The sequence below is a fragment of the Nilaparvata lugens genome, chromosome 1 (assembly GCF_014356525.2).
Source record: "Nilaparvata lugens isolate BPH chromosome 1, ASM1435652v1, whole genome shotgun sequence".
NCBI lineage: Eukaryota > Metazoa > Arthropoda > Insecta > Hemiptera > Delphacidae > Nilaparvata > Nilaparvata lugens.
The window spans coordinates 23,125,585-23,153,365 of NC_052504.1; the positions used below are offsets into that span (position 1 = coordinate 23,125,585).

General features: G+C 32.8%; 1 protein-coding gene across 2 annotated transcripts; it reads left to right on the forward strand.

Moving 5' to 3' along the window:
- The first annotated feature begins 4,947 nt into the window (after nucleotides 1–4,947).
- On the forward strand, nucleotides 4,948–26,476 carry LOC111047020 (peptidyl-prolyl cis-trans isomerase-like 4). 2 transcript variants are annotated; one of them, XM_039422499.1, is made up of 8 exons: nucleotides 4,948–5,084; nucleotides 6,822–6,954; nucleotides 10,019–10,123; nucleotides 10,709–10,861; nucleotides 11,811–11,907; nucleotides 13,327–13,568; nucleotides 18,893–19,100; nucleotides 22,104–26,476. In XM_039422499.1, exons 1-8 carry the CDS (start codon nucleotides 5,015–5,017, stop codon nucleotides 23,967–23,969), a joined length of 2,874 nt encoding a protein of 957 aa, XP_039278433.1. In that variant the 5' UTR covers nucleotides 4,948–5,014; the 3' UTR covers nucleotides 23,970–26,476. The 2 variants fall into 2 exon arrangements, with proteins under 2 accessions (XP_039278433.1, XP_039278436.1); XM_039422502.1 differs by lacking the exons at nucleotides 4,948–5,084; nucleotides 6,822–6,954 and adding an exon at nucleotides 9,515–9,822.
- The last annotated feature ends 1,305 nt before the right edge of the window (nucleotides 26,477–27,781 follow it).

The window sequence follows — 27,781 nt, forward strand, 5'->3', positions numbered from 1 at the left end:
TAAATTATTAAATAATTAAATTAGTATGGGATTTTAGTGTTTTATGTTGATTCGCCCGCATTTCCATTATTATCTGATCCTTTGGGGGCCTAGGCTGTGAATCACAAACTGTTTGGTCTGATTCAATTTCATTTACGGCCAAGCATGTTCACTATCACTGACATTGCATATTTTTTGTACAACTCCAGTAGCAAGTATGTCATTGGATTTCTGAATTGAGTCATTTCATAGAATTGACATGATTGCCTATCTATATTATACATTGGAAATGGAAATGCGGCTGCACCAAACACCAGTCCAACAACATACTGGACAGGGAGCAGCATGGGTTTCGATCTAACAGATCGACTATCACAGCAGGAGTAGATTTTGTTGGGTCGATTAAGATGAATAGGGGTGATAAGGTGCATTTGACAGTGTCGATCATGATGCTTTATTAGAGTCACTCAAGGGCATGGGAGTGCTGGGGAAAGAGCTGTCCAGTTTCTCATCCTACTTGAAGGGAAAAGAACAATATGTGGAATTGGAGAGGATTGATGTAACCCCTTCAATTAACTATAGAATGAAGTATCGCTCTGAGCTCAAAAGTCTCCATTACGGCGTCCCGCAAGGTTCCATATTAGGCCCTTTACTGTTTCTATGTTACATTAAGGGTTTACCTGAGGTGATCCGAGGACAGGCATCTGTTTGTCTTTATGCGGACGATGCCAACATTATTTTTACGGGTAATACAGTACAGGATGTGGAGAAATCATCAGAACAGGGTCTAACAGCAATCAATAAATTTCTGAACAACCGAAATCTCCTCCTAAATCCCAATAAGTCAGTTGTAGTCCCTTTCTCAACTAGGCAGTGCAGATGTGTTTCAAGTCCAAATATTATATTAGATGATAACATTTTAGAGCATTTAACTAGCACAAAATTCCTAGGTTTGGTGATAGATGAACATTTGTCTTGGAACAAGCATGTCAATCATGTGCTGAAGAAAATATCACCAGGCCTGTTTGCTCTTAGGCGTATGACCAATGTGTGTGGGCTGAATGCTCTGAAAGCAATTTACTACGCATTGGTTCATTCCAATACAGCTTACGGCCTGTGTATCTATGGCTGCACATCGAAAAAAAACTTGGACAAAATATTAGTTCAGCAGAAAAGAGCACTGAGAATTATCATGAACATTAAAAGGAGGGACTCGGTGAAACAAATGTTTTTTTCAGCTAGACATATTGTCAGTCTATGGGCAATATGTTTTCGATATCATAATGTACTTTAAAAAATTCACTGATTTAGAAAAGATAAGTAGTATTTCACATAGATATAATACTAGATCGGGTAGAATCGTACAGAGACATAATTTAGAATTTTTTAAAATGAAGACAAATTTCATGGGAGATAAATATTTTAACATGCTGTCCCGAAATTTAAAGTCCATAGAGGAGTTGACAATTTTTAGAGCCATCCTGAAAAAATATCTGATAGGATTGTCCTTATATTCATTTGAAGAACTTTTACATATTTGATTGTGATGAATTTCTTATTGACTGTTTTGTGTGTTTTTTATTTTATTATATATGACGTTATTCAATGTATCTGTACATTTGTTGAATGAAAAATATTTGAATTGAATTGAACCAAATAATTTGTGACATCCAGTATGGAGTTATAATAAAAATAATTATTACGTTATAGGCTATCTAAAAGTTGCAATCATTATTCGCAAACTTCAAGGTAGTTGAAAATAGTAAGCTATGAAGAAACTGCAGTGCCTACAGTATAGGTAGTATAAATAAAGAACAATAATGTTGTGTTGAATAAAGCGCTCCATAGGTTACCTTATGACCTTTATCGTAAAGCTTAATTTATGAATTAATTAAGGATTTGTGCACTTCTTATACAACAGTGATTTTTAAATACATGGCAGTTGAGAATAGGCTGATTGATATATCAAAATTATAGCCTATCATTATTTGCAATGAATTTCTGAAGGAGTTTTTTTTTAATTTTACATGGATTTTGTTGGAAAACTCTAAATCAGCGCAACTCATCCTTTGTAGTCTATTTGGAAAATTCTTGAAGATGATTTTGAAATTAATGCGTTGAAAATTTCATGAAGCATTTATGCTATAGGACAATGGATAGATAGGGTGTATGACAATAAACAATTTTATGATGATGATGGCAATTATGCTTTGGCGTTCTGTTTTGAAGCAACACTCCAAACTTATTAATTATGGTATCTTTGTTTTTTTTTGACAAATAATCCGTGCTGTCGAAGGAGAGTCTGCTGTAGGTAGCATTTGAGTCAATTTTTTATAAAAAAAGTTTGTCAAAAATTATCTTACTCATCTGTAAAAGCTTATGACAACAAAAACGTGTTTTTGATTGTTGGAGAGTTTTATGATACACAATTAATTAAGTTGTATTAGAGTTTCTCATATAAAATGAATATGGATCAATGATGATTTATTTCAACTGTAAAGAATGGAATAGTGGCGTATATACTATGTACGTAACTCCATAACGTTTGCACCAACTGTGCTTTAAAAATACAAGTACCATATGAAAAAACTACTTATATCTATAATTATCTTTCTTGCTCTTTATAAAATAAAAAATACACTTAACACTGTACTACCATAGAGCAGAGAATACTTATAATATATTATTATAATACTTGTATGAGTGATAATAAATTATTGTTATTTTTGTCAGGTCCTATCATTTAAATTTTCGCGTTATTACAAATCACTGTTACCAACATTCAAAAATTTAGAATGAGCTCTCTATTTAATTCTACAGTTGGAGGTTTTGAGATATTTCCGAAAAATGAATCATCAAACTTGATATAAAAATACAACCAATTGCTTTGTTTTTGATTTTTTAAATAAAACATTAAAAAGAATTCTAACATATGTCTCTCCCAAATCATAAAATTCTAAAACCCATCGATTCCAACTATTAAAGAATAATCATTAAAGTTACATTATATTAAGCCAAACATCCATCTCTCAATAGTTTTTAATATCATTTTAATGACCACAAAACATAGATGATATTTTGTTTTTGATTTTTTAATTTCATAAATTAAGGTTTGTCACAACTTGGGCGATTTAGTAAATTATTTGGGTCTATTTGAAAAAAAACATGAATTTTGAACAACGGCTAGAACAATTCATCATGTCTTAAAAATGATATTGTTAAAATGGTGACCATTTTAAATATCCAGCTGGAGCGGTCACATAATTCTCTGCTTTCTCCAGAATTTGTCTCTTTATTTTAGCGGATCATCCAACAAATTCAATTCTTTAATGCATGTATAGGGTGCATCAGTGAAACTCATGTGAAAAACTTCCAAGGTTCTGTATATGAAGAGTGGTTGCATCTGAAGGGTTAGATCCCCAACTTTTCTACCCCATTCAACTATTATACTTCACTGGTTTAGAGAGAACTGTTGTTGGTCTTTATCAAAAAGAGCGTCATCAGGCACAAAAGTTCAAATGCTATGCTATAAATGTCATCCGCACTCGCTTTGAAATTCAACTTCGCAAACTCGAACAGGACAATGACTGGACTAGCCTACTGCCTATATCGTGATCTTCACTCACGAGTTTTACGTATCCTCCAGAAATTGACATCAACGGGCCACCAGGTCTTCTGAAAATTACAGAAGACTGGTGCCAGGTGTTCGGCTCGCAAAAATACAACATGAGTGATCTGGGATATCTGACAGAACTCCTATGCATTCTCTATAGAGCCTTGAAGAAATTAGCATTAGAAACATGCAGTTTTGGCGAAAACAGCCACAGCACAGAAGGGACACAATGAATAATTCTTTACAACATTTCATCTCTCATATGCAATCTCACAAAATCGGCGTCATCTCCATATATAGACCAGACATCAAGTATTTAATTTTTTTAATGGTTTATTATTCTAATCCTTTAATTTGTTGATCGACTACGGACCATGCTTACCACTAGAACAATATATGGGAAACCATTACTAACATTTCAATTATTATTTTGTAAAGAGTGGAGAAACGTCATAAATAGACATTTTCGAATTCTTTATCCCGCAAAAATCGTTGTTACAATGAATAATACAGTTATTGATTAATGTTATGGAAATATCCCTACGATGACTATACATCTGTGTGTAGGGGTGGCATTCACTTGATCACAGGTAGCCATTTAATACATGTCACCTTATGACTGCATGAGACAGAAATTGGAACATGCTACTCTTAATTGAAAAAGAATCAATATTTGAACCAAACTTTTGTTCTTACCGACATATCAATGAAGTAATTTTCTCTGATGCACCATCTGTCAAGAATTTTATTTCTTTATTCAATGATACACAAACACAATTCTTTGAAATAATTAGGGAAGGACCAACAGGCACAGCCCAAAACTGTTTCTTCCCCAAATTTTGATTCATACACTATTAAAGTCCAAACAATAGGACAGAAAATTAAATTCTCCAAATTTTATTCATAAACGTGTACTTTAAAAAACTTCAATAGGAGGAATAAATCAAATTTGGATAATTATTTGACTTCAGTGGCATCAAACATAATCATAAGGTAGACAGAGACAATGGTAAATGTAGATGGGAACAGCCAGCCATCAACTATAATGTAAGCTCTTACTGTAAATGAACTGTAGTCCCATCTTGATGAAACTACACTTTTTGCATGTTGATCCTCCTTTATTCAAGCCTTGACTCGTATAGAGCACTTCTACCGAAGTAATTTTATTAACCTGTTTTGTAGAAGTAGTACAATCACTTTGCATAACGACTTCCATACACATAAATTACATAAAACCAAATTCGTTCAACTCGTGCCAAATTAAATATATTAAAAATTGACTCATTCAAGCACTACCACCTCCAAAAATATCAATAGTGAATAGCCTACGTTTTTGTCCTCTCCCAAACTGCATTAGGTGATTGCAATTATTTGTTTATTTCCAGAGAACCTAGATGAAGAACGTTCGATAAAAGTGTAGCGATGGCTGTTGTAATTGAAACTACAATTGGTGACTTCACTATTGATTTGTATACTGAAGAAAGACCACAAAGTAAGTATTATTTGAAAAACTACTTCCTATAATAATCATATTAATTATAAGAAAATGATATTTATTTTTTCATTCAACACTGTTTCACATGTATCTTAATCTGTTCCAATTTGAAATAAATGCATCATACCGCTTACACTAGACTTTCCTATTTCCAGTGAACTGTATTTGAAGTAGGTCGTTGGTCGTGATGTACCGTATCGACTGAAATATGATAAAAATCTGTATTATAACCCTAGAAACATAATTTTTCTACATCGTATAAGATTTACGGTAGGTCTATGAAATTATTTTTAATTCAATATGAATGTATGCATTTAGTCCGGAAAATTCTTATCAATTTTTTATCGAGATTAACTCTTAACTCTAAGATCTATTGTTATCTGCATAAATAAAGCACTCATAATTATGTGAGTGTCGTCAGGGCTCGTCACGTCGTCTCAATTCTTCAGTACTTAACTTGGAAGTTACAATAATCAAAAGTAAAATTCGATTGAATTCAGTAACGTTAACGTAACTAGTAGAAAACAGCAATTTTAAAATTCATGATAATTATTATCAACCGTTAAAAACAGTACGGTATGTCATTTTAATTGTTCAATTTTAGAAATATCAACTTTCATTAACAATCTATACCCATTCACATAAATATGGCCTTGTCTTCTTGGGGAATTCCACTCTAACTATAAAACTATAAGTCTGATAATGTTCAATTTTAAGTTAAAGTTATTAGAACATTGAAGGATGCGATAAATTAGTTTAAAATGACAATTAAAGCCAAAAAACAAAAAGTTATAGTATTCAACTCATGGTAATATTTTACTCCACAATAATCGTATTTCATTCTCTTGAATAAGTAAATTTTATTCTTTGTGTCCCAGAGGTATAATTATTCAATATATTTCTTAGATGAGAGATACTAGGATAACTACTGAGCTACAGTTTATATGCTAATACTTTATTCACTAAATAGTAATGATGTCGTGAAGTATAACTGCTAAAGTCAATCAATACATCACTTTAAATAACCAATTTTTGATTCAATACTTGAACATAAAGAACTTTATTTTAATTAATATTCTTTATCAGTTATTTTTTATCGCATTCCCTAGTCGAAAAAAAACATATTTTCAGATACACTCATACTTAATTACATATATTAATGAGATAGAAGTCAGTCGGGGTGAATTAAAAAGAAATAAGATGTGATTTCTTGAACTACAAAATTTTCAAGTTAATTCAAAATTGTGAACTCTTTGAATAGTTTCTTTTTAATTATGTTAATTTTGGACGTTCAGAGTAATTATTTTTTTAGAAAACTATTCATTTTTTCTGAAAAAAAAAATCCTCCAGTGAACTAACTGAAATGAATTGACCATATAATTTTGACAATAATTATAATAGAAGATTTTGAAACAGATAATCACGATATCAGTTTGAAGTAAAAACAAAAAACCGTGTGTAAAAGACTTTGCTTTCCTGTTTCCTAACAACGAATTCGAATATGATAAAACCTATTCGTGTCGAGGGGGCGTTCGGTGCTATGCGGTTGCTATTCGGAACCGAATTCAAACCGAATCACCGTTTCATACTTATCAGAATCTGCCGAAAGCGAAACGAACCGAACCGAATGTGTGTGAAACTAGCCTAATGCAGTTCACCTTTCATCAGCAACAAATATATCCTCCTTCACAAAATTTCATCTATTCTTTGTCATGAATTCTATCTGATTTTCAGCATGCAAGAACTTTTTGAAGTTATGCAAAATAAAGTATTACAACTTCTGCCTGTTCCACTCTATCCAACCGAACTTCTTGGCGCAAACAGGTGACCCTTCGGGGCAGGGCACCGGAGGAGAATCTGTTTTCGGGTATGACGTCACTTTATCTCCTTTAAATCCAAAAATATTCAGTTCCATTGTATTGAAACATCAATAATGGAATGATGTACCAATTAGCTAAATTAACTCAGTGAATTTCAATCTGAATTATGGTAAAAATACCTATTTCATTATTTTTTCTCATAAATCATTGCATTTTATTGATATTTCAATTTTTATTTACTATAGATACTACATTTACATTCATTTTAAGTTGAATCAATGCAGTCCAATAGCATCTTCTATCCAATAGCAAAAACGTACTTACAAAGGGAGAAAAAATGATCACATCTTTGAAAAATAATCAACTAATGATCTTGGTAAAACCGCAAAGAGATACTTGAGCAAACAATAAAAAAAGTCAATTCATCAGTATAAGACACCAGTCGAATACTTGACTGCAATATGATTATTGATCAATCTTTACTTTATAGTCGATATGGTGTTTAAAATGAAATATGATATACAGAAGCTGTCCGATAGTATTATCACAGAATACATACAGAATGGAAAGTATCAATCCAACCAATTCATTTTACATGACGCCATGACTTGAGTGCACCAAGACCACGTCACGTGACTGCGCCATCTTGTTAGAAATTAAAATTACCGCTACTATTACAATGCTAGACTTTCTTTCAAGATGGCGGATTTTGGCGACTTTCCATTCTGTATGTATACTTTTGTAGGTATTATGATCAACATATGCCCGACCGGCAATCTAGAGATGCTGAGTTCGATTTCTGATTGGTCGAAAATTTTTATACAGTAGTAGCAATCATCAATTCTCCTTTCAGCTATTAGATTGCTTCCATGTTCTCAATATTTGAAGTTGTATAAGTATAACTTATACTTATACCTTTGAGTATTTGATGTTATTACTTTCCTTGCCCTACTACCATAGGTAAGGAAAGTATTTTTATTTTTTTATTTTATTTAATCATCAGAATTACACAACTTATAGAAAAGTACCACAGGCTTATAAGCCCAAAACGGTTCCAATTCTAATTTATACATCAGTCCAAATGTAGCTAGGTTATGAGTGTCACTTAACATTATTCAATTACACACTCAATTTACAATTAAAAACACACAAAAATCATTTTTAAATTTAAAAAAATACTTCAAAATTAAATGAAATCAATCACAATTGATTAGAAAAGTCCAAACTTTAAAAAACCTATAAAATTTTGAGACCGAAAAGACAAACACACTATCTAGATCCAGAACTTATCCAAAAAAAAATTAAGTACCCCAATTTCAAGTTTTCTATACGTTTTATAGGAATTTAATAGTTTCAAGGTCCCCTGAGTCAAAAAATGATTTTTGGGTGTTGGTCTGAGTGTATGTCTGTGAACACGATAACTCTATTCCTAATTAACCGATTGACTTGAAATTTTGAACTTTAGGTCCTTATACCATGAGGACTCGACAATAAGAAATTCAATAAAATTCAATTCAAGATGGCGGAAAAAATGGCGGATAATCACTAAAAAACCATGTTTTTCACGGTTTTCTTGAAAACGGCTCTAACGATTTTCTTTGAATTCATACCATAGGTAGCTATTTATGAGCCCTATTAACTGACATGAGTCTTATTTCTGGGAAAATTGCAGGAGCTCCGTAATATTCTTGAGAAAAATGGCGAATAATTACTAAAAAACCATGTTTTTCACGATTTTCTCAAAAACGGCTCTAACGATTTTCTTCAAATTTATACCATGGATTCATAAGCTCTATCAACTGGCATGAGTCTCATTTCTTGGAAAATCGCAGGAGCTCCGTGATATTCTTGAGAAAAATGGCGGATAGTTACTAAAAAACCATGTTTTTCACGTCTTTCTCAAAAACGGCTCTAACGATTTTCTTCAAATTTATACCATGGATAGCTATTCATAAGCCCTATCAACTGACATGAGTCTCATTTCTTGGAAAATTGCAGGAGCTCCGAATATTCTTGAGAAAAATGGCGGATAGTTACTAAAAAACCATGTTTTTCACGATTTTCTCAAAAATGACTTGACCGATTTATTTCAAATTCATACCCTGTATCATTCATCAGCTCTATCAACTGGCATGAGTCTATTCCCTTGAAACTAATGGGGTCCACCCCATACTTGAGAAATGGACTTTGTAAACTGACATGAGTCTTTTGTCCTTCTCGTGCATGAGGTAGGTAGGTAGAGCAGTTTATGAAAAGAACACATAGTCGAGATATTACATCTGTAGAACAGCTGTTTTGACGACTTTTAAAAAAATCATCGAATTTCACAATTTACACAAAGGAAACTCTGAAAACAATTATTATACACTTTTAGTCTGATCGTAGTTTCAAATATGTTGCCGCCAATCGTCATTATGTTATTCCTCTAAATTATTCTCGTTTAAGAATGAGGCTTACAGTTCAATGAGCAAGGAAAGTTGTGTGAGAGTACCACACCAGATTTTATTAATTAGAATTGCGTTTAGGCCAATAAATTATAAACTACAAAAATCTACCATTACTTAGAAAAATTGAGCGATTAGACATTACTTTCCATATGTTCACTTTTAACATGTGTCTCAAAAGCAAACGTTGATTTTTCTTATTGATTGTGATCTCAGTTGGTTCCTATACTGCAATAAATGAATACTTCTGCAATCTAAACACCCGTATACTAACCGTATCTAATAAAATTAAAATTAGATTTTAATGAGAGTTACATTAGTTTCTTGCATAAATGTTGAGATGTAATGTTTCGGTATATGATAACAAGTTTTGTTTTTCAAAATCAAGTCTTTCCGCTCTTGATCTTTGTTGTTTGGTATTGGCTAATGCAAACTTGCTGTATGGGATCTTATGGAATACGACCATCTGAGGTAACTCTCGATAGATACATTTATTTCTTCAAGTTTTATTATTATTCTAATAATCTTTCCAAATACGGTTTCAATATCTGTTGAAATGAAATACTTCTCCTTTATCTTGAAGATTGCTGAATGCTTATTCAAAAATAATTATGTGTGAACACTAATTACCATGCTACTTTGAATTTCGTATTTTTTATTTTTCCAGTATAGTATATGGTGAAAACGCAAGGTATTATGAAGGTGAAAAAATGCCGAAGATAAAACATAGCAAGCCAGGTTTGCTGTCAATGGTGAACTGTGGCAACAATATGTAAGTATGAATAATTCCAATGCTTTCATTATCTATGTTCAACAATTTACAACCGTATTTTATATTAATTTAAGGTTAATACACATTTTGATTATGTGCTAAGGTTTCTATTTCGATGCTATTGTCACCGATGTATATTTTTAATTATTATTTGGTTTTAAAAGCTTTCAAATCGGCCAAGATGAATTTCTTCATCAAAATGATTAGATTTATATTTCCTAACTTCAAAATAGAACCCACCTGAAAAAATATAGTGTAATTTTACATTCCTTTCCTAGCTCATTTACTTTTAGTTTCTTGGTGAGGCTAGATACGTGTGTTGCTATGTTGAAACATTTATTTAATTACTAGCAGGAAACCCGTGCTCCGCAAGGGTCTAATCAAAACTTGACAAACTAAAAACTTGAAGATTTGAAAATATGCATATAACCATCCTTGGTAAATTAAGAATCTAGGCCCAATATGCAAAATTTCAAGTTAATCAGTCCAGTATTTCAGACTTGATTCGTCAATTTCCCATCCCGTACGTGTATAAACCAATTCTTTCCTTTATTATAAATATTATAGATGAATCTATTTGTACAGGTTGGGGTCACAATTTTTCGTGACTCTCGGCAGTGAGCTGCAGTCTTTGGATGAGCATTGTGTTTTTGCAGAGATTGCCGAAGGTATGGACATACTATTAAAATTAAACGAAACCATCTGTGATGCTCAACATCGGCCTTATCAAGATATTAGGTATGTACAGCCCATCTTTCATTTATGCAATAAATATCTCTTTGATTCCCATTAACCGCTTTATTTTCAAAAAATAGTCAATATTAATAATAATATTCATATATTTACTACCGCTTTATTTATTATTAGTAAATAGTAATAGTTGACCTTTAGAAATAGGCCTATCGTAGGAATTCAGAACTTTTGTTCTGTATGTTTAATTTTGAAATATATTAGTTTTAAAACTGTCAACTAATTAATTATATTATGATTTGTGTATTATTAATTAATACATTCTTGACTTTTCCTCAAGAGCCTTATTCGTTAAGTTCAATCAATATACATTTGCATTAATTAATTTTAAATTGAATTGAATTGAATTTATTTGTTTCCAACAAAATACAGCATACAATGTACATTATACACAGTATACATAATATAAAAAGTATAAGTACACAATTACTGAAACTACGCTCACATGAACCTTAAGGTTTGTTTGTGAGTCGTGAGTTCAAAAATTATTATCATGAAAAAATTAAAAATAAATAACAGAAGGAGATCAAACTCCAAAATATAAAAAACAATTGAGAAAACATTGATATACTTCTAAACAAGGTAAAAAATATTTGAGTAAAATATTACAAATGTAAAACAAAGAATAATAATACTATATGAAGAAATAAACCTCTTGATAATTCTACAACTGAATTATAAAAAATAGCTTAAGGGATAAAGAAACTGAGAAAAAAATGATGCGATATAATAATTAACTCCGCACTAATACACACACACACACACACACACACACACACACACACACACACACACACACACACACACACACACACACGCACGCATACAGGGAATTACATATGTAACATTTATTTCGAATGAAACTATAATATTCAACGTATGAATCTTCTCTCAATGTCTCCATATTGACAATACATTTTTCATTTGATTTTTTTAGGATAACTCACACTGTCATCTTGCATGACCCCTTCGAAGATTTATCTGGACTTGTAATTCCCGATTCCTCACCACAACAAAGTCAACAGGCTTTGGATGTAAGTTTTCTATTCATTTTGGAAAAAATCGCATGAAAACATGTATGTCCAATGAGTATTAGATGATAAGTATTACGTTTCATTTGACGATTTTAATGTTTTTATTGTTCCAAACCATCTCTACAACCAAGGTAGACATCATGGAATGCTGTCAACTGTCATTAATGGTATTCAATCGGATTTGACTCTTATTGTTTGAGTTTGAAGAAGTTATTTTCTCTTTGTGATTACTAACTCATTAGTTATGGCTGATGACCTTGAATTGTCAATCAATGTTAGTGTTGTGGCTAATGACTAGTCTATTAGAAAATTATTTCTCATCCCAAATTTGAATCAATCAACTGGTAAAATGTTTTTATAAAAAATTATATCTTAAAAACAAAATCTATTAACCATATGAATGTGTAAGTATAAAATAAATGCAAGACTTATGATAATCGTCTTGAAATTATGATTAGTAATATATAATTTAATATACGGTACGTAGATGAGGTGGTGGAACCAAACATTTTCGCTCATTTTTTCATATTTGACCAAATAAATGTTAGAAAAACAAAACAAAATAATAAGATCTGCACACATATTAAAAAAATGAATAAAACCAGCATAAACTGTGCAAGCAGCACGAAAATTATCCCAATATAACGATCTCAGTAGCTGTCATTGGCTTCGCAAAAGTGTTTCAATCTAAAAGGATGAAAGCCTAAGATATGTATACAGAAAAATGTCACATTTCCTCCATTCACGTTATTTGCTCATTCAGAATCTTGAAACAATTTATTGATTCATAACGTACTGAGGTGTTGTTGACGACTTACAAACTATAATTTGAGTGACTTTCATTACTATGACTGAAGCATGCTTTGTGAATGCTCGGAAATTTCAATTGTCTGCTGATAGACAGTTGATTGCTATCCATTATCAAAAGACTGGGAGAAATGGAAGCCGAGCGATCCGAAAGCATGTTTCAGCCAGAGTGAGTAGGATAGGCTTGATCAAAATTATGGAAACAGCTTTGTATTTCTATTTCTAGTGGGTTTCATTCGAATTGGGTTCCCCAATGTCAAATTATCATTATAGAAGAAATATTAAGCTGTTTCCATTATTTTTACCAACCATGTATATTTTTACTCTAATTAACAAGTCGACAATTGACTTGTAATGAATTGTATTGTTAATGTGCGTTATGAGGGCAATAATGAGATTGAATTCCTAGTGCCTCAAATATGTTTTTTTGTGAAAAAATTGAATGCTGAAATATTTAATTTATTATTTTCTTCAGTTTATGTGTTTGATTTTCAACTAATGCATTTTTGAATCGATTAGAACGGTCATATTTAATAAAATAAAGTGTTGAAATCTTAAAGTTATGATTTTATTGTGTGTAATTTTTAACTAATACATTTTTGAATCGATCAGAACGGTCGTATTGGAGCGGACGAAGAGATCGATGACACAGCTGGGCTGACAGCGACACAAGTGGAGGAGATGAAGAAGGAGCGAGAGGCGAAGGCGCGAGCCACCATCCTGGAGATCGTCGGCGACCTCCCCGATGCCGAGATGGCGCCGCCCGAAAACGTGCTGTTTGTCTGCAAACTGAACCCGGTCACCAACGACGACGACTTAGAAATCATTTTCAGCCGATTCGGAAAAGTCAAGAGGTAAATGTTCATCTTATTTCTAAAGGTAGGTTTTCGCTGTCGTCCCTGCCACTAGTCAAAATAGGAATTATTGAAAACCACAAATCCGGTATCGTGCCGAAATGGTTCCTATTTTGACGTATGGTTGCAGCGACCAACGACAACTCGCTCGTATCAGTGATAACCTATCTTTAGCTCTTGTTAAGGCTGTGCGAAATGCTAAAAAAGCATTTTACTGGTGATATTTTTCAAAGTTTCTCGATTTGGATACTGGTAAGTTATCAAAGTAAACATTTTTTTCTATCTGATTACTTTATATCATATCAACTTTTTGTGATATGAGCGCCCAAAGTTTAGATTTTTAAAACAGATCATTTAAAATTTGGTAAGAGATAAATTCATGACATTTTTTAAAAAAATATCATTTTTTGAAAAAGTTGAGTTTTTGAAAATTATTAAAAATAACTCAGCATGAGTGATTTTCAGTGTCATTTTTTTTGAAAATGGAATAATTTTCTCAAAAATTGATATTTTGTAGAATTTTTTCCTAATACAACAGTAACATGAAGAATGTATCCTCAAAATTTCATGAATTTATCTCTTACCGAATTTTAAATGATCCGTTTAAAAAATGAAAACTTCAGGCGCTCATATCTCAAAAAGTAACGATCAGAAAAAATTCCTGATAACATTTTTTTATTTTGATAATTTGATAGTATACAGATAAAAAAAAACTTTAAAAAATATCAAGTAAAACTTTTTTTTAGCCGCTCGCACAGCCTTAAATGCAATAGTTTCCATCCTCAGGACCTACAATCACGCACTCTTCAACAACTCTCAATTTGCTCAACATCTAGGTTCGCAGTAGACAAGTTATCATGTTATTTCGCCTGCTCCTGAATGTTTTTTCTATTTCAACTCAATAGAATTTGTCAGGATGATGATTTTTCCCTCATATGCCTGTCAACTCTAGGTGAGTTATATTATAGAGAAAACATCTTTCTCTATTCTTATTTATATCATTCTTATTATGTAATTTTATTTTTCAATAATTCAGATTCATGTAGAGATGTTTTTATAATGCCTCGTAAATTGAACTTTTTTATCAAACATATTGTCAGTAGATATATTTTGCCACTTCTGGGACAACGTGTGCCAGAATGTCCACAGGGTCAACGTGTGGCAGAATTCTCATAGGGTCAAAGGTCAAGGAAAAAAAAATAAAAAGAAATTGAAAATTGAAAAAATAAAAAAAGTCACTGTTCAATGATTGAAGAGTGACTGAACACTATTGGATGTGAACAATGATTTGTTAGCATTCTAGGAATCATATCTAAGACTCTTGAAAGCATACATACAATCCATCACACTGTAGAGGATATCTCATTACTGCTTGGATATTTGATCTCCTTGTATATTCTATAGAATAACTACTTCTTCTTACATTACTAAATGGGTAAAGAGGATTTGAGGAATAAAAATTGGTAATCAGAAGCAATTCATTGCTACTTTCATAGAACATATGCTATTTTATTGAAAAAATTATAAGCGGCGGCGGTGTGGTGGTCTCCTGGAATACTTCACAGAGAAATGTGTTGGCTAGCACTACACTGTCTAAAACACCGGATTCTATAACACTGCTCACTGAATAATAACGGAATAATAACTGCTCACTAATAACTGAACAGGGCAATACCTGTGTCTTGTGTGGCTCTTGGCTTAACACTGATGGTCCTACACTGTTGTGCACACTGTATATATACTGCCCAGAGGATGGGGAGTCTTCTGATTTAAATTTTTTTCAATTTTTTAAAATTATTTTTCATTTTTTTGTGTTTTTTTATTATTTTTTTACCTTGACCTTTGACTCTATGAGAAGTCTGGCACACGTTGTCCCAGAAGTGGCAAAATATATCTACTATTGTCAAATCTGTTGGCTTACAACTTACCATAAGATTTAATAATACTCTCATCTTAAACAACTTTATCAATATTTTCAAAGTTCGAACAGGAAAAGTTATTTGTAATAATTTGCTCTCATGAGTGTGTTATTTCTCATTATAATGAAAAATATCATCGCTATTCATAATTGCATGCTCCTCTCTGATGGTCATGAGCATAGCGAATCGTCGCTTTAGTATTATACTAAAAATTTACATTGTTCTTGCGATCGACAAGAAAGTAAAATGACAATGAATTGTTTAAAATTTGTTTAGTGTGAGATCTAAGACGAATAGCAGGATACTCTGATGACTAAAGGCTGTAAGACTACAAGCTTAATGTTTCCAATATTGTTTTCACATCTCAAAGAAGCGCATGCTCTGTCGCATGCCATTTTTGTCGAGAGAGCCTTTTTCCAATATTGATTCATATTTTATGAAGTCCATTTCTTATTCATTAGAACCAGTAGAGTAATCTAAGATTGATATAGTCTTTTCTGGGTACCTCAATTAACTATTATTACAATCAAACTTGAAATATATTAAACATCTTTCAAGTAAAACATGTAACGGATATGATGTACTTCAGAGTAAAAATATCGGCAATTTCCATTGTGAATAACACTTGAAAACGAAAATCAGAAGTAAAGTTCCACTTGAATTCTGCAATAACATCAATCAACCCAGCTTAACATTGGAATCCCAAATATCAAGTAGTTACTATTTGGTATTATTGAGTAGTAATATTGTAATTATGATTGTCATTGAAAATAAAGCAACAATGATGTATTTGTAATCAGGTTGGTGGAAAGTGGAGGCGATCGTTCAGTGCTGCAGAGGCTGACACGATTGGCGCGCTGTGTGTACACTTGTGTTCTCCGTTGAACACGGCACATCAACTCTCATCTCGGCGCATTGAACAACTCCCCCTCCCCAATCAGCAACCCCCCCCCCCAAACATTAAACACCGATTTCCAGTCTCTTCAGTAACCCCCCCCCTCAAACTCCAGACAGCAAAGTAACATCAACCTCAAAAACTGCGGGAAATACAACAACTACAATGTGGTCATCGAATCGATCCTCTCAGCATGGATACCATCACAGTCGACAGTGGAACCTCAGGATTTTCTGCAACTCCAATCTGCTGCCATCAGCTGATCGAAGGAGATGAATCATCAAGACCTGAAGAAGACAAGGATTCAATGCTGGGATCCAAACGACGAAGCAGACCACTGAGTGAACGAACGTGTGAAGAAGAGTGATTAAAAAAGTTCAGAAGAGTATTACTACCGCAAGAACAGTTAAATGGTGTGTTACTTGTAAATAACCATTATCATTTTTAGCACATAAGGCTTCCATGTTCATACTAGGAAATAATATTACGTGCTTTCGTATAATAATTCTGGGCAACAAAGTATAGTGTAACCTCGAATGATAATGTTTTGGATAGACATTTCCATTCTGTCATGTTCTCTATTTGAATAATAGAGTGAGATAATTTTCTTATCGTTTTCAACATGAATTTTATTTTGCGGTCGGTGGACTAGTTTTTATGCACATCTAAACAATCTAATTTCAATTTATTTGATTCATAATAACATCCCATAACAAGCAGACGAGGGATGAGTGGCAGAAACATAAAACATAAAAATATTTTTAAGACGATCGTTTAACAATGTAAAAATTATTAATCCAGTTGTCACTTCCACTTACATCTAATATCCCGATAGAATACTCATCTCTTTTACGCCTCAATATCATAAATGAGAAAGGAAATACCTCTCGACTATATCTATAGAGACGTTCATAGACATGTCTGAATTATCTCACTTGAAATCTTCAACTACTTCCATGATAGTGTGATGTACTTAGCTCTTCATAATTGGAGTTATAAATTTGAGTTTGAGAATCGTCCTACCATTCATGGACCAATGATATGTGTCCTAAAGATGTCACAACCAAAGAGAATGATTCTCAGCTATGATAGAAGAAAAAGTTAATTATTATTATCAACAAAGTGTTGTGTCTATAACTAATGTTTTTCCCAATTTCATAAATCATTAATCGATTATTGTATAATAAAACTGAGTTTATAATTGACCACTTGGATCATTCGCTGAACAATCCATCTTAAAAAGGTTACTTGTAAGAATCAGTGGTAAGAATAATTCTAAATAAGAAATTATTTTGATTCAGCTGGTTTAAAACTCCCAGATTTGAATAAAAAGCTTGCCACAAAATAAAGAAAAAAGTCGCGTTTCCAGAAGTTGATTTTTTGAATCCTACGTCATTCCTTTTAGTTACTATCTACAATATTGAGTAAATTTGTTAGTAATTTATATTAATCAAGTTACATTGTACACGAACTATTTATTTATATAGGCTTGTAGTCTGATAATTTGTCTCAAACAAGTTTTCTTTTACTTTTGTCAGATATCAATTGAAATGTTCAAGTAAAAAAATGAATGATGAAAATGCTTATGAGGAATTTCATATTGTAGGCTCTACATATTTAAATTTTGTTCAATGGTTCAATAATTATAGTCAAACTAATTTGTTTTCAGGCTCTATTTTTAAATATAAAGAAAATATGACTATTCTACTTCTCAACACCCAATAACATTTTATTATTTTATTAGCAATTCGAGGTCATGATTCAGGTATTGGATACTTTGTACATTCAATCACAATACTATAATAGCCGCACTAGGAGATTGCCCCTTTCTGACATTTTGAACAGGGTAACGTTATCTACTACGCTTAGACGGATCTGTAAGTTTCAGTTTGAAACAGGGTTGCCAACGATTTGTCTTTGACGATAGCCATTTATGAAACTCAGCTCATAAGAATGACTTACGAATATCGATGATAATCATCTTTGACAGACCTGTTGTAGCATTCTATCTTCTATTCAATCTCTCTAACCTTTTGTAGGCCGGTTACCCTTAACAGTTCGCTAGCTTTAAGGGTAATCATTTATAATTTGTAATAAGTATAATCATAGAGGAAAGATAGCATAAGAAGATATCCCATTATTTCAGTCGTTTATGATCCAATTTCTAGCTGAGTTTTGTTAACTTGAGTCGTTTACTATCCATTATTTTGGCCGGGTGAGAGTGTAAGAACGGCACAGTATGTAAGACTACCAGCGTCACATAGCTTCACGAAAAATAACTACTAGTACTATCAGCTTGAGTTAACAGTGGCCTTATACCATGGGATATCTTATTATGCTATACTTTCTCTATACTATTGACTACTCTATTGGTCAGGGTATATCTCCTGGTACGGCTGCTATAACAATAAGCTTAAATGAGAAGAATTTTTACAACCAGCTGTCACCAATCTCTAATAACTACACGACAAACACTAATAATAAGCAACTAATTGTTTGATTTGTTGCAGTTGCGAAGTGATCAGAGATCAAGAAACGGGGGACTCTTTGCAGTACGCTTTTGTGGAGTTTGAGGAGAAGAAGGCGTGCGAGGAGGCCTACTTCAAGATGGACAACGTGCTGATCGATGACCGCCGCATCCACGTCGACTTCAGTCAGAGTGTCGCTAAGATGCGCTGGAGGGGCAAGGGCCGGGGGGTCGAGCATTTCAACGAAAAGGTCAGTAACGAAATACAGTTCAATTACAAAGGATTACTAGTACCCTTATCATATTTTATTTAAAGCACGACTAGTCTCGGCAATAATTCTGGCGTAATTTAACATTCGAGTAGCTTTATAATAATACTTTATTAAACAACTTAAAGGTGTTTTAAATGAATTAATTGAAGCAGAGTAAGTTAACTGCAACTAACACAAACATAAGATTCCTTGTGTGTTAGCAGTGCCACATATTACATCGATAATATTGTTATAAACTCAAGTTACAATCAATGTCTATTTGTATTGTATGCTCTGGTATTATATTTTACAAATATTTATTTGTGATTTTTGGAAATAAATTTTAATTTTAAAAAATCAATTGAATGTTCTTTTATCATGCAGAGACAAGATTCGAATTGTCGACTCGGAGAGACAGCTCAAGGTCCTCCCAATCTTTAATAATAATAATAATGAGTTTCTGTTCATGGCGTGGTCATAGGTATGGCCACAAGTGAACAAGTCAAGAACATAAAAACTGTCATAAGACAGGTCAAGAACAAAAATTCCAATGATTAGTACCATGTTTATCTGTGTGACAGGCTTCAACGCCTGTCACTGGGAAACAACATGTCTTAGCATCATGAGATGGATCCTCTTGAAAGGAGACTAATGCTCATGGCTCATGTAGTAGAACACTTCTAAAACTAATGACAGTCTGTGCAAACGTTCGAATAGATCAATTTTTTATGCTGTTTGCGTAAAAAAATGGTGAACTAGAAAAAATTACTCTAGCTCTTGTCAAGAATTGAAATATAATTTGAGATTAATATTTATTGTTATGAGCTATTCATGTCTAGGTTGATTTTCCAACGAAACGTTAATACTGAGTATTATAATGTAGTGGAATGTAATGAATAAATATTATGATGAGAGTTCAGAAATGGTACGGGATGTATATTCACTTAGTTATGAATTCTTAACGCAATATACATACACATTTTTGAAACTTACTTCAAAGTGGATTTTCCACTTATAAGAACATTAACCTTTTTTTGGGTAGAAGCAGCATGTGAAACTGTCCAGTGATAATTAATTAAAAAAATCAATTATCGGATTTCTTTTATTATATTGTCAAAATTACATGAATTGAAATTGAAAATTTGTTGAAAAAATGGGAACTGAACAGATTTGAAGTCAGAACTTTCACATTTAGAGACACGCACGCTACCATCTGCTTCACAAGTGCTCGCGCTGAAGAATCTATTTTTTGGGGCTTTCATCGTTACGGAAATGTCGTATCTCTAATATTGTATAAATTTGTTTTAATAAGAATAAGAATGCTTTTTATTCCTTCAATGCATACATACAATGCTATCGGAAACGTCAGTCAACAATATAATACATAGTTTTAAGTTTTGAATTATACAGTGAAAGTTACACTTAGTACGATTTGATTTGACAATACAGAAAAAGTAACAATGTATCGAGTAAATACAAAATTGTCTTGCATTAGATGAAAAAATGAGGAAGAACAATTAAGTACATTTACATGATTAGTAGCCTATTGAATTATTTCACTACCTATTTGACTTGAAAATAGTCCTTCACTGGTAGTTGGAAGAAATCTGAAATTGAGTATAAAGGATTATTCAATAGTAGGCGCTCTAGGTTTTTCTTATAAATTGGCATTGGTAGGTTCCTGGCTATCTCGGGTAATGTGTTGAATAATTTCAATGAAACTTGATTTGGACTTGTTGATATTCTTTTGAGTCTTGTATATGGTATATCTATTTTTGTCTTATTTCTAGTATTATGACAGTGAATGTCAACTCTGCGGCTATAAGAACCTAAATTATTCTTTATCTGGAGGAGAAGTTTGAAAGCTACCAAACTGTGCACTGTCATAATTTTCTCCTTTATAAACAATGGCTTACAATGCTCCAGATAAGTAGCGTTACATATAATTCTTATAGCTTTTTTCTGGAGCAAGAATACTTTTTGAACCTCTGGGGCGCAGCCCCATAAGACTAAACCATACGTGTAAACGCTTTGAAAAAAGGCAAAGTAGCACATTCTCAGGTAATTTGAAGGAACACAGTCCTTAAGACTGCGAAGGAGATATAAAACCCTACTTAATTTTGAGCAAACACTTTCAATATGGGGTATCCATGTAAGTTTCTGATCTAATGTTATGCCCAGAAGCTTTGCACTATCTACTCCCTCACTAATCTTTCTGAGTCCAAGCACCAATGTTTGAGTCTTGGCTGTATTTAGAAACAGGCGGTTTGCTCTAAACCAGTCTGAAGCCTCATGGTTGAAATTAAAACTGATAATTAAAATAACTGATTAATTAAAATGAAGATGTGAGATGTGTTAGTGAAGAAATGATGATGTATTGCTGAATGAGAACATTTGATCAAACATATCGTATTGCTCCATCCGCGGCAGCGGGAAATCTAATACCATCCGTCTTGACTTTTACTCTTAAAAATAGTAATAAAACTGAAAATATGGAACAAATGGATTATTCAAAGTTTTCAATTATTAGATTTGCTTCAAAATTACAGGGAGGACAGTCCGAACACCTCCCTGCTGTAGCAGCCCCTTTTTCCTATCTCGTACTTGTTATTTCAAATTCCTTCCTTTACAATATAGTATGAATTATAAAGGAAGTTTGAATGTAATTTCCAACGTTTCTTATCATCTCATCACTATTGATTTCATTTCTTTTACAAAACACTATAATAATAATATAATTATGGCCATGGAGGAAAAACTAGGCTGAGCGTGTACCATTTCTCTCCAAAATGTTGATAAAAAGTCGGAAGTTTTGAAAATCAAATGATTTATTGATAATAGGCAAAATTCTTAATATATAACTTACTTCTATACTCTACTACTATGTTTTCCAGATACTACTTTGATTTCATCAGTTATCTATTTATGATTATTTTTCAATTAATTGTGTATATTTTGCATTAACTTGAACTTTTCTAAACTAGTCTTTTTATTGTTTTGCAGGGTAATCGTAAGGAGAGTGACAGACAAAACCGAAAGGATAGTTCAAGGAGAGAAGCAAAGCCCGATTCGAGAAACTCCGATTCCAGAAAAAAAGATGAAAAACATTCGCGCAGGGAAGAAAGTTATGATTCGAATAGACAGAGTGCAAAGAAGGATTACGAAGGTAAAAAATCGGAAGATAAACGAAGAAGAGAAATGAAAAAGGATGAGGATAGTTCGAGAGGTAGGAGAGAATCTGGAGATGAAAGAGGGGATCCTGGAGATGAAAGAAGAAGAAGGAGAACGCATGATACTGGTAGTAGAGATAAAAAAGAAGATACGAGGAGTAGTAGAGAATTGAGAGACGGAAAAAGAAACAGCAGAATTGATGATAACAGAGAGGAAAGAAGAGATAAAAGATCGGACGGTAATAGTAGAGATAAGAGACAACATTCAAGAATGGAGAGCAGCAACTTTGATGCTAGAATGGATGACAGCAGTAGGGATGAAAGAAGATATGTTAGAATGGAAGGCAGTGGTAGAGATGAAAGGAGAGATGTAAGAATGGAAGGAAATAGTAGAGATGAAAGAAGAGATGTAAGAATGGAAGGCAGTAGTAGAGATGAAAGAAAAAAAGCTAGAACAGAAGGCAATAGAAGAGATGAGAGAAGAGATGCTAGAACGGAAGGTAATAGTAGAGATGAGAGTAGAGGTTTCAGAATAGAAGGCAATAATAATAGAAATAGATTTCCTCAAGAAAATGATGACAATAGAAGAGTAAGACAAATTGATCCTGATTTTGCTAGAGATCCAGTTACAGGTCAAACTTGGGAAACCCCGTTTCGAGTTGTAGGAACAAATTATTATGGTGATTATGGACTGCATGAAGAACATCGAGCAGTGGATTCAAGAAGAGATAATTCCCAGCGAAGAGAATTCGATTCCCCTCAATGGACAAAGGATAAGCATGAAAGAGGTAATGGTGCCGAAGAGAGAGTACAAAGGAAGCATGAAAGGAAAGTTGAAAAGCTAGAAGTGGAAAGTTCACGGAATGGATTGCATAGGAATGGCCATGAAAGTAGTCGAGATGAAAGGAGATATGTGAGAATGGAAGGCAGTAATAGACCTTCTCCCTCATCCAAGACGGGCAGGGATCGCTCTCGGGATGAGACATCGTCGCCTCTGGCTGGAAGCTCCACTCAAAATAGTAGTATTGCCATCGAACAAAGTGTCTCCTCACCATCACCTGCTACAGAACAAGCAGCCAACACAAAAGACAAGAATGCGAAAAAGAGGAAAAAAGACGAAGAAAAACCAGTAAAGCCGAAGAAGAAGAAGAAATATTCATCAAGCAGTAACAGTGATTCATCAGCCAGCAGTGATTCAGATTCATCAAGCGACTCCTCCTCCAGTGATTCGGACTCAACTAGTCGCAAACGGAAGGCTAAAGTTAGAACGACCATTGCCAAAAAGTATTACCACAACGGTAAACTGGTCAAGATTGTTAAGAAGAAAAAAGACTCCTCAACAGACTCACACTCTGATGACAGCTCAGACTCTGATAGTAACAAAAAGAAAAAGAATAAGAAGAAAATCCGAGCGAAGAAAATTGTGAAGATAATTGAAAAGAAGAAGAAGAAGCGCAAGCAAGACTCGTCTGATGACAGCGAAAGTGAAGAGTCCTCTTCATCATCATCGTCCTCATCGTCCTCCTCCCAACAATCAGACTCCGATTCCGACACTCAAAAGAAGAAACGCAAAATCAACATCAAAAAGAAGCAGAAGAAAAGTAAAGAAAAAATTGTGAAAAAGAAGAAAAAACTTAAACAAGACTCTGGGATTGATGAAAAAGAGAAAGAAGAAAAGTCTAAGAAGTCCAGCAATTAATTCTTATGCACTAGTTTTAAAGTGGTTCTTTTATCAATAAATTGAATACTGTGTAGCCTTTTAATGTGCAGTTTCTAAAACTTATAATCAATGTCGATAAATTTAGATTTTACAATTTATCTATTTAACAATCAACTATTGGTTGCAGAAATATTAATTTATTTCATTAAAATGAAATGATCATAGTTTGTTCAACTGTCCAATACAATCTGAACTAATCTAGTCGATTCTATTTTGGATATTATAGGCTATATATATACAGATGAAACATTTTATTTTCCACAAACATCGTGTGCCAGTTATTAATTCGATTACTGTTTATTACTGTTTAATTATGTATTTATTCATCTATTTTAATTATTTATTTATTCAAGCATTGAAAAAACACAATAATCAAAATATAATTATAACCATGGTGGAAAACTAGGCTGAGCCTGCACCATTTCTCTCCAAAATTTTGATAAAAAATGAATGTTGTCCAATGTTGTCTAATATTAGGTTATGAAATCACACATCACTGTTTCGCCACTCAATTTAGTCTTGATAGTTATTTGAAAATTAATATTTATAGGATCATTGTTACTATTTATTCTAGTGGAACTTTTAATTTGAAAATTAATATTTATAGGATTATTGTTATTATTTATTCTATTGAAACTCATATTTTAAGGTTACACAGTACTTACTCACTTTCTATTTTTTTACCAATGCGTTTTAAATTTTCACCAACCTACTTCCTCAAGTTTGGAAGGAATGGTTAGAAGTTACTGTAGCCAGTGTATTATGGTAGATAGATACATGTATTTCCATTTGCACTCTATAACAGTTAAAAGTTATGTAGGCGAAGTGGAGGCAATAAGTGCCCCCTCTTCCACTCAACTCACCATGTTATCATTTACATAAAAATAATAATAGCCTACACCTCAATGCAGGTTAATTTACCGAGAGCCGAATTATTAAATCCAGAAATACGATACACTGCAGTCCCTCCTAATATTTAGGCCAGAGGAAAAATGTTTGGAACATAATTTTTGACCCTAAAGTTCTGTTTGGGAAAGTAGATGTTGGATTTGGGGAGCTTTGTTCCAGTATTGAATAACTGGAATTGGGTTATTTTTAAGAATAGTATGGGTTTTAATATATTGAATATTACGGTATTTATTTATTTTCTATTATTGTTGATATGGTTTCCTTGGTTTTATGCATATAGTATCTCGAAAACTATGCATCTTACAGACATAAGTACTGTATACTGTACAAAATTGGTCAAATCTTACAAACTCAAAGATGACAAGCTTCTTAAATCTGACTATTGATATTGTATCTCTTATAGGTTTCGAGATATTCTCTATTAAAAGTGTGATATTTGAAAAAAGTTTAGCTTCCAGTTTTTTTGATTTTTTTAGTTTTATTACTTTTCAATAATGAATAAAAATTATGAGCATATTACAAGCTTATAGAGATATAGAGCATTAAATTCTCTTCAATTCTATTTATAATTCCACTATTTTATGCATTTCCCTATGACGATTGTAGCAGTTCTATCATCCTCGGTTTCACCAAGCTCAGTTTAAGACATTAGCCAGACACGATTACATGATTGTAGTGTGCACTGAAGTCATCGATAGTAACCGACTACCGTCCTTCGTAATTTCGTCATAGAAATCATATGTTCTAGTGCACTCTTTGTGAAGGGGACCTGATTTGACCCAATTCAAATATCTTGACCGAGCTTGGTAAAAGTAGTCACTGTAGTTTACTGTAGGTGAAACCAAACATTCGTGTATACATTGAATGCGTATATGTGCAATAAGTGCATACATGACCAAGCGCGCAGATGAGAAACAAAATCTGAAAAGAGCAATAGGAGCACTCACACTAACTTCACACTGAACGCGTGCACATGCTGGTAAAGTTAAGTTTGAGAAGCAACAGACAAATTTCAACTTGGCTCTTCCGGATTTTGTTTTCCGGCTCTGATGTGCACTTGCACATACACGAATCCAATGTGATCATACCCTTGGTGTTTGGGGAAATCTTCAGCTTTGCAATATATCAGTTGACAGAGAACCTTGGGAGGAAATGTTTGGAATTTGAAACATTTAATTTGCAGCTTCTTTGAACTAGCTAGAAGGTGAATACCTATATCAAAAGTCCTCAATCACCTCCTCTTGTGCTAAAAGGCTTTATTTGGAATTTGCATCATTTTTTAGTTTATGCTTAATCTTACACGCTGACTTATATCTTTAAGTTTCAACTATAGCTTGTCTTATTTATTTTTAAGACTATGTGTTCTACCGAAATGATCAACTATATAGCAATAAAGCTTGATAATTTCCTAAAAGTTTCAAGTTGGCCAGTAGAGTTTTTATACCTATCTCTAATAGTTTCCGAGATATCTGCTTTTTGACAGTGTGAAACTACGGACATTATTTTATGAATAACATGGGTTAAAAATGCTCAAGATGAATTTCTCATTTGTTTAATAAATTTGACTCATTGTGACACATCATCTGATAGATTATTTCTAACCGCCTTGTGCTATGAAGAAAGAGATGAGGTACCTACGATAAGATGCAATCATTATTTAAAAAGTTATATGAGTGTTTACCCATCCTATCGGATATTCGTTCATCTCTGGTATTATAAAGTGCATCAAACCCAATGGTGATTCTTATAAAACATGATTTTATAGTGAGGTCCACGTTATAATGACAGTATTTGATCAACTTTGGTTTTGCTATCCTTGTCTATTAGTCGACAAAGCCGGTGGTACTATCCTTTTCTAGGTCCACAACGATGCCAATTATGTTTTTTATAGTGTAGAAATATAATTAATTAATGCAGAGAATCGGCATCGCTATTCTTTTATCTTTATCCACTGCCATTATAACGTGGACCTCACTATAGAAACTATATACATTCTTGTATCAAACCACAATGTAATGATTTGAGAAGTGAGTAAAGTGATAGTTGAAGCTAAATACTTGGATTTTTCAAAACAAGGAAATTTATTATATGGTGTATCTTAAAATCTATTAGGATAGAAAAATGTCTAATTTATATCATTAAAGGGACAAAACTTACACCCAGAGAAATTTTGAATTGGGCCTATACTACGTATTAAACTTGAATTGTCAAAATTCAAAACAATAAATTCATCAAAATTTCAAATTATGAATTTTTGACTATTTTTTGAAAATTAGTAATTTAGGATCCATTAAACAGAGAGTAGGTAATGAATGATTTCATTCCTCTTAATAAAAGGTCCTAAAGGGCACTCTGGATTCAACACTTTAATAGAAACAAAATATTGGTTCTGGACTTGTTTATTATCCAAATATTAGAATGTTACGTTTATTCTACAATACTCGATTTTACTTCATAATATTGTTCATCTCATCTATTTCATGTTTTTTGATAAGCCAATACAAAATAAAACCCTTATTTTTATTAAATACCTCTTATATAGGCCCATACCAAATTTTTATTTTTTGGATTAAAAAGGTGTTTATAGTTTGATAAATGAATTTTTTAGATTGATAAATCATTATTCATTCAAATCGCGCATATTTTATGAAAGTCTTCAATAATAGAGGTTGATATACATTAAAAACACCTCATGGTGTTCTTCCTCAAGTCATTACTCATATTTGGTAGATATTAGCACTCTACAATACGTCTCAAAGAAACATAGGAGAATAATATATTTTCTAGTGTGATTGACTAAATTAATCAAACTCTGCTACATAGAAGAATAATTCACTACTTTATGTAGGGAAAAACTGTGTGTATGTTTGAACCAAAGTAGG

What these genes read in the sequence shown, in the direction of transcription:
- LOC111047020 (XM_039422499.1), top strand. Translation starts at nt 5,015, where the DNA reads ATGGCTGTTGTAATTGAAACTACAATTGGTGACTTCACTATTGATTTG. An exon ending in GGAGGAGAATCTGTTTTCGG is followed by an intron (nt 6,955 to 10,018) that starts GTATGACGTCAC and finishes TTATTTTTCCAG; the next exon opens with TATAGTATATGGTGAAAACG. An exon ending in CGATTCGGAAAAGTCAAGAG is followed by an intron (nt 13,569 to 18,892) that starts GTAAATGTTCAT and finishes GATTTGTTGCAG; the next exon opens with TTGCGAAGTGATCAGAGATC.